We start from the raw sequence: 17,228 nt of genomic DNA, 5'->3' as shown, positions 1-17,228 counted from the left end.
TGGTCCATTTGACCTACCTGAAGGGTACTTAGTGCCTGAAGGGCGACATTTGTGTTTCGATATTCTGTGGTTATCTCAATTTTTCATTCTTAAGGGTTTCCTCTATATCCAGCTAACTGCTGTCTAGGCCGTCTATGTACCGTTCTTTGGTTTTCGTCGTAGTTAGTCAATTCTCTTAATAATCTGCTAGGATGGTTTCTGATATTGTTAAATATTTCATGTGCTCTTTCGTCTATCATTCTCAGGACTTTCTTTTGTTGTGTATGTCCAAATACGTATCTTAATGGGACATATGTAGGTATATTCAGAGCTTCCCTGATCATGTGGTTTTGGATGGTTTGTATTTTTTCTTATTGGTTTTACACGTGTGCCCCCATGCGGCTGAGGCGTATGTTAGTGTTGGCAAAATTATACAATTTGCCATCCTAATCTTTGTGTTAAATCTCAGTTTACTCTTTCGACCTATTAGCGATGACAGTTGACTCCTAAGGGCTTTAGCTTTGTTGGCCGTTTGTTTTACGTGTTCTGTAAAGGTCAGCCTTTTGTCCAACATTACGTACATACTTTTTACGGTACATACATCTGTCATTTGTCAACCCCTTCCCTTCCACTTCCCCCACCCCTTATTTTTAAACAGGGAATAGGGGTCGCGTGTTAGCTCATTTGAAAGGTTATTCAATTTTCTATTCAGTAATATCAACATTAACATAATTTATATAGGGTGTCCAAGAAAAAAATATTTTAATTAAATTAATTGACACAAAAAGAAGAATGTCTGTAATTTATTTAATTTAAAATGCATTCTACTGCTGTCACAAAACAGAAAAAAATGTTTTTTGATAAAAAGACATTGCTTTTCGCTTAATTTCAATATTCAAGCTGCGACCCATCTGCCTCTTGGTAGGTTGAATATTGAATTTAAGCAACAATGTTTATTTACCAAATAAACATTTTTTTCTGTTTTCTGTCCGCAGTAGAATGTATTCTGAGTTAAATAAATTACATACATTCTTCTTTTTTTGTCAATTAATTTAATCCAAAATAATTTTTCTTGGACAGCCTGTGTAAATGATTATGTCAAGGTTAATATTACTAAATAGAGAATTGAATACCATTTCAAATGAGCTAGCACACGACCCCTATTCCTTATTTAAAAATAAGGGGTTGGGGAAGTGGAAGGGAGGGGGTTGACAAATGACAGATATATGTACCAAAAAAATTTGTCTCCCTTAGATCAAAAATTGACCTGTTTTTTATTTCCTTAAATTCTGATAAATACTGCCAAATATTGAGGTGGACTCTTTTCTTTGGCCCACTCTGTACACACTGTTTTGCATGTACTTATTTTACCTTATCTTAATCAGACGATTTCGAGTTTTCTAAGGATAGATATTTGTTTCGGACCCCCCTTAACGAACTCACCTGTATTAAGAGCTAATATATGGTAGAGGTACATTTACAGGGTACAACGTCTCTCCCCATGGGATAATCTGACATGCTCGAGTAACTGCAAAAATCCACGCTTGGGCATAGGCGTAACCAGGGGGGGTTTTGGGGGTTATAACCCCCATTGGGTTGTACTTTGAGCTCTATACGCTTAACACCATAGCCGCTAGAGACCTTCCAGTAGTTGTAACCCACCACTTAGGGCCTTGTAACCCCCTTAGGGCCATCCTGGTTACGCCGTTGCGCTTGGGCTTCCCTACCATTACGTTCAATCGATATATTTTTGGTCACAGAATGTGTGATTTAATTTATGACCTGCCTTTTTGTTACACCCTGTATATTATACTAACTAATACTATATAGTTTTATAATAGTTGTTATCATTGTTGATATCATTACATTCTAAACCTGATTCTACACTTTAACAATTACATGTTTTTTTGTTTCAGGTATATTTTTTTAGCAATTTATACCCTCGAAATGATAATAAAAGCTATCGCAAAAGGTTTTATATTAAACAAATACACATATCTGAGAAATCCGTGGAATTGGCTGGATTTCATCGTAATTACCAGCGGATATGCTACAATCGGCATGGAGGTGGGGAACCTTGCTGGGCTCAGAACATTTCGAGTTCTCAGGGCCTTGAAAACAATATCAATCTTACCGGGTAAGTGAAAATAATAATTGCTTTTTATTACCTATTTATTTTTGTTTAATACAGGGAAGACAGATAAAGGGCCAATTAGAAATATCTGGAGAACTAAAGGTAACTGAATCATAAAAATCGGAATTAAGGAGCTTTGAAGACTGAACTGTTTAATGAAAATATTTTCAAAAATGAATAACCATTTTCAATTTCGTTGCAAAACGAATATACATCCGCATCATATTCTAGTCCAATCAGAGAGTTCAACAAGCACCTCTACCGGTTTCAAAACTTATTAGTCTCTCATCAGGAGGCACATATGCTGCTCTCTCTGACCCAACTAGGACAAACTCAGGCGTGCAGTCACGGATTGCAACGAACTAAATGGCAAGGATACCCTAGCGGCAACTGCTATCAAAAAACTAAGTTTTCAATCTAATAGCACATAAAACAACATCCAAAAATGTCATTCTACGTCCTACCAGACTGAACACAATGGGAACCTTCTCTGGTAACACCTCCGAGGCTTCTACAATTTGCAAGCCATAACGGATGCTGAGACTAATAGGCTATTGATTATGTACTATAGAAAGGAACTACAACGTTAACGGGGTTTTATTATTTAATATGGTCAATGAATCTCTATATATAAAAAAACCGCGGAGTGCTACCATTTAAAGGGGTGCGTTTTTGAGAAATGGGTGAATTAGTCCCTGGGCACAGGTTACATTAGGGTGAGTTCTATGCACTTTTGGTACAAACACGTCTACATAAAAATTGTTCCTGGTTAAATTTCCTATCTAAATATAACTTTTTAAAGTCAAAGATACTTTTTTTACAAAAATATATTCAAAAGAAAAAGCACAAAGAAACCCAAAAGAAAGAAATTTGGTTTTTGTCCCATAACTTTTGTCCACGGGGATATAGGTATAGACATTGCTTCACAGAAAAAAAACTTACATATTTTTTCTTTAAAATTTTGTTTAGTAGAGGTCATTAGGATTTACAGTTTTCGAAATATGATTTTTCAAAGTTCGCCACTCACAGCAATTTTGGGCAATTTTCCTTGTTATTTCGCAAATATTGTTCTGTAACTTTTTTCTACGTAACTTTAGGCATATGCAATGGTGCATGTAAGAGGAAGAGCAATCAATTATCTTTAAAATGTTCTACTGTATAATGTTGTATGACTTCTTTTAAAGAGGTTATCTTTTTCAAGATTTTATACTTTAACGAGTTTTTTTATTTTTTACGATTATTTTCTAAATTTAGGTATATATTATATAATAAAAAAGAAAGCTTATTCTGTTTACTTTAAAATGGTGTATTATAAAAAATTTTAGGATTAATTTTGAATACGATATGCTTTTTCAAAATGTAATAAGTACTTGCAACGATTTTTGATTTTAGGATTATTTTTTAAATTCCGCATTGTAACTTTTTTATGTGATTGTGTGTTATGATTGAATCTTATTTTTTATGGGTACCTAATACTTTGGATCCGCTTGACTCGGCCGGGCAAACTTCAAAATATGGATTAATTCCAATATTTACTGCCAAAGCTCCTGCATCACAAGCTTTGCTTGAAAAAATAGCATGTAAATGTACCAAAGGATGTACAAAAAACTGCGGTTGTAGGAAGGTAGGAATTAGTTGTTCAATATTCTGCAAAAGGTGCATGTGCATGGGTACTAATTGTGGGACTCTAAGATAACTGAGGTGTCAGAGGAAGATATTGAACCTAATGCTAACGAAGAGATGGACTTTGATTTTGAAAATTTTTTAAATGTCAACGTTTAAATAATTTTAACTAAAGTGATGTTTTCTAAGACTAATGTTTATGTAATTTTTGTAAAAGAAATAATTTTAAATAATACAGGTAAAAAAATATCAAAGAATCACTCGGTCTCCATTACATATTTAAATATAGATGATACACCATTTTAAAGAACAGAAAGTAAGCCCTCTTTGTTGAGAAATATATAGTATATTCATGTACAAGAAAAAAAAGTTATAATGAGAAATTTCAAAAACAATCGTAAAAAATGTAAAAAATAATATTTTTTTTATATTAGGTATTATATAATATATAATATATAATATAATATTATACTATATATACTATATATAATATAATATTACATAATATATAATATATTATATAATACTATTATTTTATTTTTATATATTATAAAAAATCGTAAAAACAGTATAAAAGCTTGAAAAACCATAATCTCTTTAAAAAAGTCGTACAACGTTACGCAATAGACCATTTTAAAGGTAATTGATTTCTATTCCTATTACGTGTACCATTGCATATACCTAAAGTTACGTAGAAAAAAGTTACAGAACAATATTTGCGAAATAACAAGGAAAATTGCCCAAAATTGCTGTGAGTGGCGAACTTTGAAAAATCATATTTCGAAAACTATAAATCCTAATTACCTCTACTAAACAACATTTTAAAGAAGAAATATGTAGATTTTTTTTTATGAAGCAATGTCTATACCTATATCCTCGTGGACAAAAGTTATGGGACAAAAAACAAAATTTCTTTCTTTTGGGTTTCTTTGTGCTTTTTCTTTTGAATATATTTTTGTAAAAAATAGTATCATTGACTTTAAAAAGTGATATTTAGATAGGAAATTTAACCAGGAATAATTTTTATGTAGATATGTTTGTACCAAAAGTGCATAAAACTCACCCTAATGTAACCTGTGCCCAGGCACTAATTCACCCATTTCTCAAAAACGCACCCCTTTAAATGGTAGCACTTCACGGGTTTTTCATATATAGATGTCCACTGACCATATGAAATAATAAAACCCCGTTAACGTTGTAGTTCCTTTTAGCTATCTTATTTTGAATATAATCAATAGCCTATAAGGAAGATGAGGGAATTTTACAATTTATAATTCACGTCCCATCTGCTCAGCGCGGTAAAGTTCCAACGAGAATGGTTCCCTTCGTACTCCAATCAGAGTAAACATGTAAATAAAAAATGAATAATTTTTTTGAAACCATTTTCAATTTCGTTGCAAAACGAAAATACAACCGCATCATATTCTAGTCCAATCAGAGAGTGCAGCAAGCACCTCTACCGGTTTCGAAACTTATTAGTATCTAGATCCAACCAAAACAAACCCCAGCATGCAGTCATGCCGGGGTCACTTAGTACTCAACAAAAGAGTAAATGGAAGGAATCTTTCTTGTTGGAACTTTTACCACTCTGAGCAGATGGGTTGTGAATTATTTAAAATTCTCTCATGTTAATAATTTCCTCGGCATCCTGTATGATTTATAATTTTTGAAAATCTCGGGAGGTTGTAACCAAAGAAAGTATTCCACCTGTTGTCAATCTGGTGGTATAAGAACGATATTTATTGTCGTTTTCTGTGCTACTTCGCTTAATAACTTACTTTTGTTTTTCGGTAGATGGCTCTAGTACATCCGTGACATTTTGTTCTTTGCAATTCGGAAAGGCCCAAAGTGTGATGCCTGGGGAAATCGGAGAGAAGAGAATATGGGATTACTGATGAAGGGGTAAAAACCTCCGAAACCGGTATAGACTCTTCCTGCACTCTCCGATTTAACCAGACTATTATGCAGCTGCTGCATTTTCGTGTTGCAAAGAAATTGAAAGTCGATCTACGATTGATAATATATTCTGTCTAACACAGGTTATGGAAAAAAGACTAGAACGTGGACAAGACACACATATACTTTTTATCGACCTAACTAAAGCATATGACACAGTGCCCGTGAAAAAATTGTGGGAGGTTTTGGACAATACACACATATCTGCAACTGTCATCAAAGCCATACAATGCCTCTATAAAGATTCTATGTCAAGGGTAAAGAGAGGTAACCATCTGTCATCTAGCTTCCAAGTAACAAAAGGCCTTAAACAAGGGTGCTGCTTATCTCCCATTCTTTTCAATATATATACCGACGGTGCTCTCAGACTTTGGAAGCAGAAATGCAGTGGTATGGGTATATCAATCGGAGACATAACATTATACACTTTGAACTACGCAGACGACCAGGTGGTAGTTGCCCAAGATAAGGAAGACTTAGAATATATGACGACAAAATTGATGGAAGAATACAGGAAATGGGGTTTAGAGGTAAACATAAGGAAAACACAATATCTACACATCGGTAACCAAATACAACAGGAGGACCTAGATCTTGACGGAAGTGACTACATCAGGGGTTGTACAGAGAATATATATCTAGGGATTAAATTAAAAAATAGTGGAAGAACGGAACCCAGTATAGATGATAGAGTGACGAAGGCTAGAAAGGTTACTAGAGCCCTAAACCCTGTCTTATGGCAACATAACATAAATTTAAATACAAAAATGAGGATGTACGACGCTATTCTGAAACCAATTTTAACGTATGGCTCCGAAGTGTCGCAAATGACAAAAAAATCCGAAAATAAGCTGCTTACTACTGAAATGGATTTTTTTAGAAGATCTGCCAGAATATCGAGATGGGACCATGTTCGAAATGAACAGATCAGAGAAAAAGTAGGTAAGCAGAAAACAATAGTGGACGAGGTACAACGAAAACAACTTACTTGGTATGGACACGTCCAACGAATGGGAGATGAAAGATTACCAAAAATTACAATGAGATGGATACCGCCAGAAAAACGGAAAAGAGGAAGGCCACCGACCTCCTGGAAACAAGGAATTACAAAAGCCATGTCAGAAAGAAATCTTCAAGAAAGAGACTGGCTAGATCGACAGGCTTGGCGATTGGGTACCGGAAGGCGTAGAACGCTATAGAACCGGTTATATATATAAAGAAATTGAAAATGTTTATACATTTTAAAACTATTTCCTTTTTAATATCCGTAGAATGTAGCCAGTAATAACACCAATTATTTTTTATAGCATCTCTATTTTTCTCCTGATATATCCATAAAAATATTGTACGATAAAGTTTTCTATACAAAAAGGGTAATTTTTTCGTAGTTCGCTATCGTTACGCCAACGACGTGGAATTTCGTAGAACGGTATTTCGAATTTGGACAACGCATACGACACGCGATAAAGAACGGCGGAATAATCTGGTGATTTGTTGAAGAATAATGGCCTCGTAATGGGATTTAAGCCGTTTTTCCTCCGTAGGAAAACTGTAGGGAGAAGTTAGCATAAAAGAGATTAACTAAGATTGTTTTTAGTTGTTTAGCAGCGACTTTCGCAAAAGGGAATACGGACGAGGTAAATAGGGTTATATAGCTCTTATCGGAACTTATTTAAAAGGGGATATTTTGCTGTTGAAATGTATGAACCAGATTTCTAAACGACAACACAGATATGAAATGTTGTTTAAGTTAGGTATTTGTTGTCAATCTGTCATCCCTTTCAAGTTTGTCTCTTATTATTTTTTAAGTTATCTTCAGTGGTACAATGGTGAACAGACTGAAAATGTTAAAACTGACTAGCATATTGTTGAAATTATAATCTATTTCCATGATACTATGACAAGAAGATTAATCAACGCGCATGATGGTCTTGCATCCCTGTCGCTCACTGTGACGTAAACCAGAGACAGCTTTCCTGGCGCCAAGTTGAATTCTTTATTTGTGTTCATGATCATTCGTGTTAATAAAATAGTTATATCTCACGTGTTACTTCAAAACGTATTGAATGAGATTTTTGTTTATTCGTTTATGTAGTAAAAACTTTTATATTATACCGGGTGTCCACTTATATTTTCCCCCTTTTAACTGCCTATAACTTCTAAACGGCTCAAGATAGAAATATGCGGTTTTCGGTGAAATGTTTTATTTTAGTAAAAGTTTTGTCCAAATGGATTGAATTTTTTATATCGCTTTCAAATACGAAAACAAAAATAGCGGATTTTTGAAAAAAACGTTGTTGACTTTTTTTAATGGAACACCCAGTATATTTTTTTGTAAATTAAAGAAAGGTTATTCACCTATCCAGCGATATAAAGTTTTTCCAAATCGGTTGTCAAATCACTGAGTAATTAATTTTTAAAATGAGAGGTGCAACGTGGATATCACATACCTAAATAGCATAACTAAGCAAATTGATATTATGTTATGTGATTTCCACATTGCATCTCTCAATTTAAAAATTAAATGCTCATTCATTTGACAACCGATTTTAAAAAAATTTATATCGTTGGATAGGTAAATGACCATTTTTTTAAGTTACAGAAAAATATACTGGGTGTTTAAAAAAAAGTCAACAACGTTTTTTTTTTTCAAAAATCCGCCATTTTTTTATTTAAAAGCGAAATAAAACTGGTCATTTACCTAAAAACTTGAAAAAACAGTAATTTACCTATCCAGCGATATAAAAATTTTTAAAATCGGTGGTCAAATGACTGAGCAATTAATTTTTAAAATGAGGGATGCAATGTGGAAATCACATAACATAATACAATTTGCTTAGTTATGTTATTTAGGTATGTGATATCCATGTTGCACCTCTCATTTTAAAAATTAATTACTCAGTGATTTGACAACCGGTTTTGAAAAACTTTATATCGCTGGATAGATAAATGACCTTTCTTCAATTTACAAAAAATATACTGGGTGTTCCATTAAAAAAAGTCAACAACGTTTTTTTCAAAAATCCGCCATTTTTGTTTTCGTATTTGAAACCGATATAAAAAATTCAATCCATTCAGACAAAACTTTTACTAAAATGAAACATTTCAGCGAAAACCGCATATTTCTATCTTGAGCCGTTTAGAAGTTATAGGCAGTTAAAATGGGGGAAAATATAAGGGAACACCCGGTATAGTTTTATATAAATTTTGTGGTGAAAACGTTCAGTTTACTGTGTTAATATCGCCTAATTTGCTTATCGAACGAAAGTTGCTCTCGGATATCTGTACCTACCTATTTTATAAAGAAGACTAATTTTTGTTTACCATGTTGTGCAGTGTTGGGTTGTTTAAACAATAACAATAAAAAAAAGTAAAACTTTTTCGAAGTGTCGTTTTTTCGTGTTTCCTAGAGACAAACACATATGTAAAGTGTGGGTCTCCAAGTGTTTTCAGCGTTACCTATTCGAATCCAGTTTTAGAGTTACTTAATAATACAGAAACACTAGATTTAAATATTGCTCACAAAATAAATAAAGACTTTTTGACTCACTTTGTCAAAGGTGCTCAACGCCAAAAGGTTAAATTTGCCACTAAACTATTTTCACGTACAGTTTCTCGAGCCATTTCTAGATTAGGAATTTTAGGTTTATATAAAAATAAAACCAACAATTGGCTTGAGTGCTCTGACTTCTTCAAAACTGTTAATGATTGGTTTGATATTTTTAACTCCAGAGTACCTCACAGTGACTGTAGAAATCATATGAAAGCGTATGGGTTGGCTTTGAGGGAACAAAATGAAATTTTAAATAAAATGAAGCAGACAATATTATCTGTAAGAAAAATAGGATCTAAATCTTTCAATCTACTTCCATTTCAGTGAGGTGTAATAATATCAATAAGATATTTAAAACAAATTTTTGTTGACTTAAAAAAGGACTTTGATATAAAATATATATTATCGTACAATTTTAATCAGGACCCTCTAGAAGGACTATTTTCAATTATAAGAGCAGTTGGTGGTCTAGATGATCATCCAACTGCTATGGAATTTAAGTATAGATTAAGAAACTATATAATGGGTAGAAATGATAAAATTATTTCAGCATCTACAAACGTAAATGATGTATCAGAGTCTGCGAATGTTACTATTACTAATCCAATTAATTGTGAAATTGTCACTGAAGAGATGTTTTCTTCACTAAACCTGCCTAGTGGTGATACAGAAATTGATCACAAAGGTTTGGTTGACAGTGAAGAAGATTTTATTCGTCCGAATATAACATACCTGGAATGGGATGGATTGGAAAATTTAGCCGGCTTCATTGCATTTAAGTTAAAAAAAAAACTTGGATATATTCCGTATGCCAACGATAAATCGTTTACTTGGGTAAACCACGTTTCTGAGGGTGGTTTATTAAAACCAACCCTGGAATTTATAACTAAATGTAGTGAACTGGAACATATTTTTCGTACTTATAATCGCAGTGCATTAAAAATTAGTAAACATTATCTGAAAAACGTATTAGAAGCCGCAAAACAAGTAAATCTCAGTGACGACGTAAAATTACTTTTTTTAGCTGTAAAATGTATTTTAAAATAGGGATGCTAAATAAAAATATTAAAGATAATTACAATTTCCGCAAGAGAAAAATCATAAAAATTGTCAAATAATATCATAAATAAATAAATAATAATAAATAATATTCATAAACTCTGAAGTATGACACGCTTTTCGTTTACTTTTCAAATTATTTACGTTTTACCGGCTTTGTATAATATTTAATTTATGTCTTATAGCTTTATTTATTTTGTTTGTAATGTATACAATCAAATCGTAGATTCATATATTTCTATAATTAATTTTACATATTAATTATGCATTTTCAAACCACGTATTATCATAAAGTAACTAGTTAGAAAGTCTTAGTGCAGCATATGGCATCAAGGGCCACTCACCGTTAACAGTTCAAGTTTCAAGTTATTCATTTATAGTAATGAAACAGCGTTCATTACAGCGACACAAGTTCCCTGGTTTAGTCTAGCAGTGACGTCATGCGCCAGTCGATTGAATTTAGAATTGCAAGTGTGCATATCTTCTTGTCATAGTATCATGATCTATTTCTGCTAGTTTTTGATAAAAGATGTTGTGTTATATGAGAGGTGTAAATCAAAGTCAGCAATCTTCCATTTCCATAATTTTGGGAAACCCTCGAAAAAGTGTAGAAACTAACAAAATTAAATTAAAACAAAATAACTGATAAATAATCATATTTTTTTTGTTCTTCTTAATGGCGGTACAGACTCGTTTTTTTAATATTGTATTTAATTACAGAGTAATTTCCACATATCAATATATTTTTCAAATTGGGCTCTGTACCGCCATTCTTTATTATATTACGAATACGTGTGCCAAATATCTCGAAAAAATATTCAAAATTACAGCCCCAATCTTGGAACGCGTTTTGGCTACCTGTTGATCCCTACTGTATCACATTAAGAGCTGAATGCTCGAAAAAAAATTTTCATTGATTTATTCTTCACTAATAAATAAAATAAAATAGATACAAACCAATGTCAGGTCTAGTTTAATTGTATTTTCACATTAGCTACCATAGAACGTCCATTAAATACTCAACAACCACATAAACTCAAATCAATAATGATTTATGCGCAGCTTTCGATATGATTTTCCAACTCAATTTGATTCCGAAATGAATTATCACCATTTATAATTGCATTCATAAATAGGGTAAAATCATAAACCGATAAATCTAAATCTGTTATTTTGGTTAATGATATATTAACCTAACCTTGATAGTCGGTGAATGGAATTTAAACAATTTAATTATACCGCTTTTCGTAAAATAAAGTAAGTATTATAGGGGAGTGCAATTAGAACGAAAACATGCATTGTTTCGGAAAAATTCAAACAAGCTTATATTTTTCTTAAAGTTCTTTTGTTAGTTTATGTACATGTTAAAGTAAAAAGTTCTTCTCGCGGATTTGACCGCTAATTGTTTATTAATTGTTTAAACAATAACAATTGTTTTGCATTCATAATTTTAAAAATATCGTTAAATTCATCATTTTACTTTGATCAAATATGTTTCTATTTTGATTTTGATTATACTGAATCCGAATATGGCATTATGCAATTTGAAAATTCGTATACAGAAGCTATGGATAGTCAAAAATCTAAAACTGAACCATCAGATATCAAATTTTATCAATTTTATACGAGTTATGTCAAAAAGATGAATTTCCTTAAAGAGTAAAGTACTTTTATACTTCAGAATATCAAAAAATGCTATTATGAAAAGTTGTTTGAAATTAAAAACTATGTTTAAATATACAATTACATTATTCTAATCGAAAAATTTTTTTCAATTTTTTGTTAAAGTAAAAAGTTCTTCTCGCGGATTTGACCGCTAATTGTTTATTAATTGTTTAAACAATAACAATTGTTTTGCATTCATAATTTTAAAAATATCGTTAAAATTATCATTTTACTTTGATCAAATATGTTTCTATTTTGATTTTGATTATACTGAATCCGAATATGGCATTGCAATTTGAAAATTCTTATACAGAAGCTATGGAGAGTCAAAAATCTAAAACTTAAATATCAGATATCAAATTTTATCAATTTAATACGAGTTATGTCAAAAAGATGAATTTCCTTAAAGAGTAAAGTACTTTTATATTTCAGAATATCAAAAAATGCTATTATGAAAAGTTGTTTGAAATTAAAAACTATGTTTAAATATACAATTATATTATTCTAATCGAAAAAATTTTTTCAATTTTTTCTTAAATTACGGATACTCATCTTCTTTTTATTATAATTATGATAACTATTTTATTATCACTTTTACGAAAAAAAGTTATTCTTCAAAAAATCTAAGATAAAACCATCAGATATTAAACTTTTTTAATTTTATACGAGGTATGTAAAAAATATGAATTTTTCTTAAGAGTTAAGTGCCTTTACTATTCACAATGTTTTAATTAGAAGGATGTAATTGAACACTAAAACAATTTTTTAATTCCAAACAACTTTTCTTAATAACAATTTTCGATATTGTGAAATTTAACGATACTTTACTCTTGAGTGAAATTCATATTTTTTGACATACCTCGTATAAAGTTCATTAAATTTGATATTTGATGATTGCATCTTAGATTATATACGATGAAGAGTATTTTATAAAGAATAACTTTTTTTTTTCGTAAAACTGATAATAAAAAAGTTATCAATAGGTTCCAAGTTACGCAGACATTGTTGAAGCTTATTATTAAATGTATTTTAGGTAAGTTTTACAGAACAAAGTTTTGATCACTTTATATAAACATTTTTTTAGCTGGTAATGTTCGGTTTTTGTATTACATTTTTGTTATCTTTCTTAATTTTCTCAAAAAGAAATAGTCGATTTCATTTCTAAAGTAAAATAATTTAGTGCATTTTAAAGATTACAGCCTAAGCTTTAAAAAAGCACTTATAAAACTGTAATATATCTGTTCAAACTTGAGTAATACATTTTTTAAGACGTCATATCATTTGAATTGAATTTTTAAGATTTTTTTTAATGAAACATCATTTAGTCCGATGCTTGAAAGGTAAGTTCTGCAAAAGTGAGGGTTTTTTAGGAAAAATTGTATTAGTTACACATTTTCAAATCATTTTTAAACAAAATTCATGTAAGGCTCATTTTCCGCCCCCACCGTACTTATCCCCATACATTTTATTTCTTTTTATTATAACCATAAGATAGCTTAATTATTCTTCTTTTAGGTTCAATTTGTAAAATTTCATTTGATCTAATAGTTAAAGAATTATATTAAAATATCTCAACCGTGCACTTCGACGTACGCTAGTTTACAGTGCACCAATGTTTGTGAGAAGGATGACTTTAGCGTTATAGATAAAAAATTATAGAAGATACAGATTTAATTTTAGAAAATTCTTTATATAAGGTTTTTTTGTAAAATTTTCTGAATTTTTCAATGGTCAAATCAGTTTTCTTCTAAAATTTATATTTTCGGAGTTATTTAAAAAAAAAACATCAAACTTCGTAGTTTATTTGTTTAATAAAAAATGAAGCACCTACTTCTCGAGTATAACTTTTTGATATGTTTTTATTAAACATTTCTTAATAAAATTACAACAAGGTCTATCTTGTTTCATCTTTTCCGAAGTGAAAATCTATATGCACTCCCCTATATAACACAATGAAGTTGCATTTTTATATTTTCGAAGAAAGAAAGTTGTAAAAAAATCTTAGACAGTATTCAAAAGTGCCGTCAATATAAAATGTCGATATTTGTCTTAAATCCAAAAAATTGCTTTCACACGAGAACATGATTATATGATTATTATCGTCATTTTTTATAAGAAAACGTTCCCCCTATTAGTTTTTATTTCTTCAGAATTTAATAACGTATGGAATTCACTAATGTTTTTAGGAAATTTAGGTGCAATTTGAGACCTAGTAACATACACGTTATGCCTAATTTTGTGAATGTCTAAAGTAGTACAACTAAAGTAAACAACTTGGTTTTGCCGAGATATTTTCAACTGCTTTAATTTTTATTAAATTACTTAAAGTTTGTCTGTTAAGAACATCTTCAGGTATTTTATCATGGTTGTGATTTAAACACAATTCTGTCACTTCGACACTGTCTTGTTTAGTTTAATTTAATAAATGGATAATAATATGTAGAAATATGTAGGTTGCAGGTTATTCAAATATATACACACACACACACACAAAGTTATATGGAATTGTCTGATATTTCTTATTATTTCGTGCTTATAAAAAAAACGAACACATGAAGTGAAACAATATTTTATTCTAAAGCAAATTAATAACAAATACATAACAATTAAATAAAACAATAAAGTATTTAAAAAACAAATTGAAGTTAGTTGTTTTAAAGTCAATAGCATAAAAAAATTCAATGTAAAACGAATGATGTTTAAATTGTTTTTATTTTTTTTTTGTTTTTTTGATAGTCAGTGTTATCACCTCTAGTCCTTATGCAAGCTTCAGTTTGCTTGGGCACCCTCCTAATCAAATTATCAACATTTTGTTGTGGTAGGTTGCTCCGTTCTTTAAGAGCAGCTTGTACTAGCCATGCACTGTTTGTGAATTATCCTGGCGAGCTCTAATTTTTATTTTAAGCATATCCCACAAACACTCTATAGGGTTAACCTTGAGTGGGCAAGCAGGCCACTCCAAACAAGGGATACCTTCTGCTTCAATGATGTCTCTAGTCACTCTAATGGTATGTAGAGGTCTTCTATCATGCATGAAAATTAAATTTTCTCCTGTTGCACCTCTCCAGAGCCTAACTACATTTTATCAACATACCTGTGAGCAATTAAAGTTGATTGGATGAAAATTAAAGGAGTTTTTTACGGATCACAATTCATCTTCAGAACATTACACTTCCACTTGTATATTTGTGAACAGATCTGACAGTTTTCAATATTGCTTGTCTCCCTCGGTCTCTATAAGTGCACGATTTCGTGTGTCATCTGATTTTACACAAATCCTGACATTTTCTAAAAATAGCACATTTTGTCAATTCCCAATGTTCCATTTTTGGTTATGAAGACACCAATTTAGGCGATCAATCTTATGCTGCTTGGATAACTCAGTAAACCATAACTGTCTCCTGCTGTATACTTCCTGGCACGAACTGTTCTTCTTCTTCTCGTTTTAACTGAAACAGTTATACCTGTATCTTCCAAGAGCTGCTTTTGGAGCTGCAGGTGAGAAATGGTTGGATGTCTTCTAGCTGATTTGACAATTAAACGATCGGGGGGAGCCTTTCCTACTTTTTGGCGACTTTCCGTTGCTTTTTTATTAAATTTTCCTAGTTCCTGTTCCCTATCATAGGTTTTGAACAGAACGCCCTAAGTTACGCCTAGCTCTGCAGCTATAGTATTTTTATACAAAAGCGATATTACGTAGGTCAAAATTTTTGACGTAAGAGAACTGTCAAAACATTAGAATGTGACTTTTCATTATTGCCATTTTTATAATAAACATGGCAATAATGAAAAGTCACATTCTAATGTTTTGACAGTTCCCTTACGTCAAAAATTTTGACCTACGTAATATCGCTTTTGTTGTAAAAATACTATATGTCCCTCTGAAAACAGTACTTGCTTCACAAGACCAATAATCTTTCCCCATTGTAAGTTCTATAACCCCACATGAGGCATATTTTCGTTTTTGGGCGCAAAAGTTTATTTATTTTCGTTCAACTTGCAACTCAAGCAAATAACCTATACCGTACCGACCTGTACTATCTGATTGTCTTAGTCTTTGTTTACTTTCAATAAAAACCTATATTCTTTGCAACAATAACAAGTTTTTGTAAGGGAAATAAATATTTCTTTGAAATGCATGGTGATTCCATATAAGTTTGGCTGTGTGTATTTATTTCTATACACTCAAACCCGCTTATTGGAATAGCCTTTGTGCCAAGTAAAAGTATTCCTATAACCGGGATATTCTAATAACCGATCATTTTTTGCTACTAAAAATGTTTCGGGACCTCAAATTTCTATTCCTTAAACCGGGATACTCCTTTAAGAGGTATTCTAATAAGCGGGTTCGACTGTATAGTTATTTTTATGGATAAAAGTACTATTTGGCAACAATGTTTAAATTTCAGAAAAATAATATCCTTTATTGTAAAATCGCTCGGGAGTGAATTCAAATAATAGTGTCGGCAGTGAACTCGACTAATAAAATAACTACCTGCTCAAGACGGGAGTGAACTCAAAGGTGCCCGAATTTTTTATAGCTGAATACTTCTGGAAAATACGAAATTCTTAGAAAAACCGTTGCTACCCTGGTCTATTGTTGTTTTAAGAATTTAATTCTTTACGTATAAGGCCGATGCCACATTATGCGTTTTGACCGGATGCGGTGAAAACGCTTCCGTTTCCAACGCAACCGGACCGACCTGTCACACTATGCGTTTAGTCTGGTGCAGTTTGTAAGCGCGTACCGATGACTCAAAACGCATCCGTTTCCAACGCAACCGGACCGATCTGTCACACTATGCGTTTTCACCGGATGCGGCGGAAACGCATCCGGTCAAAACGCATAATCTGACATCGGCCTAACGCTTCAAGCACAACTAATTAATTTTGTTAAGAAGTTAATTATTCACAAGTTGCTCATTGAAATGTTGCCGTTGTACACAAATATGCACCATAACCCATTTTTCGTATTAAAACTTAAATTCGGTATCTTTCGTTTCGGAAAAGCAATTAAACTATACTAGGTCATTTTCAGAGGATTACAGCGTCTACTTAAAGTGGTCGACTACGAACAATACAAATTAATTTTGCAACAATGCAGTTATACAGTTTGGATCCAGGCCATAAATGGCGCATAGACGGTTATTAAATAATATATACTCTATTATTTATTACTGACATGATTTCAAGAAAGCTATCCTTTCCCTTTGCATGTTATGAATTATGTTAATATTTCATTTTGTAATGGGCAGTTTT

At 31.7% G+C, this 17,228-nt stretch overlaps 1 protein-coding gene across 2 annotated transcripts in view; it reads left to right on the top strand.

The window, feature by feature from the left end:
• Nucleotides 1-17,228, top strand: part of LOC114335819 (sodium channel protein 60E-like) — a 384,114-nt gene that overhangs the window by 24,641 nt on the left and 342,245 nt on the right. For both annotated transcript variants that reach the window (XM_050649033.1, XM_050649032.1), the window contains exon 3: nucleotides 1,896-2,116. In XM_050649033.1, the coding sequence (XP_050504990.1) occupies nucleotides 1,896-2,116 (221 nt within the window). The remainder of the gene's footprint in view (nucleotides 1-1,895; nucleotides 2,117-17,228) is intronic.

The sequence above is a fragment of the Diabrotica virgifera genome, chromosome 4, assembly GCF_917563875.1.
Source record: "Diabrotica virgifera virgifera chromosome 4, PGI_DIABVI_V3a".
In the NCBI taxonomy this organism is placed as follows: Eukaryota; Metazoa; Arthropoda; class Insecta; order Coleoptera; family Chrysomelidae; genus Diabrotica; species Diabrotica virgifera.
This window is presented reverse-complemented; position numbering and strand designations above follow the sequence as displayed.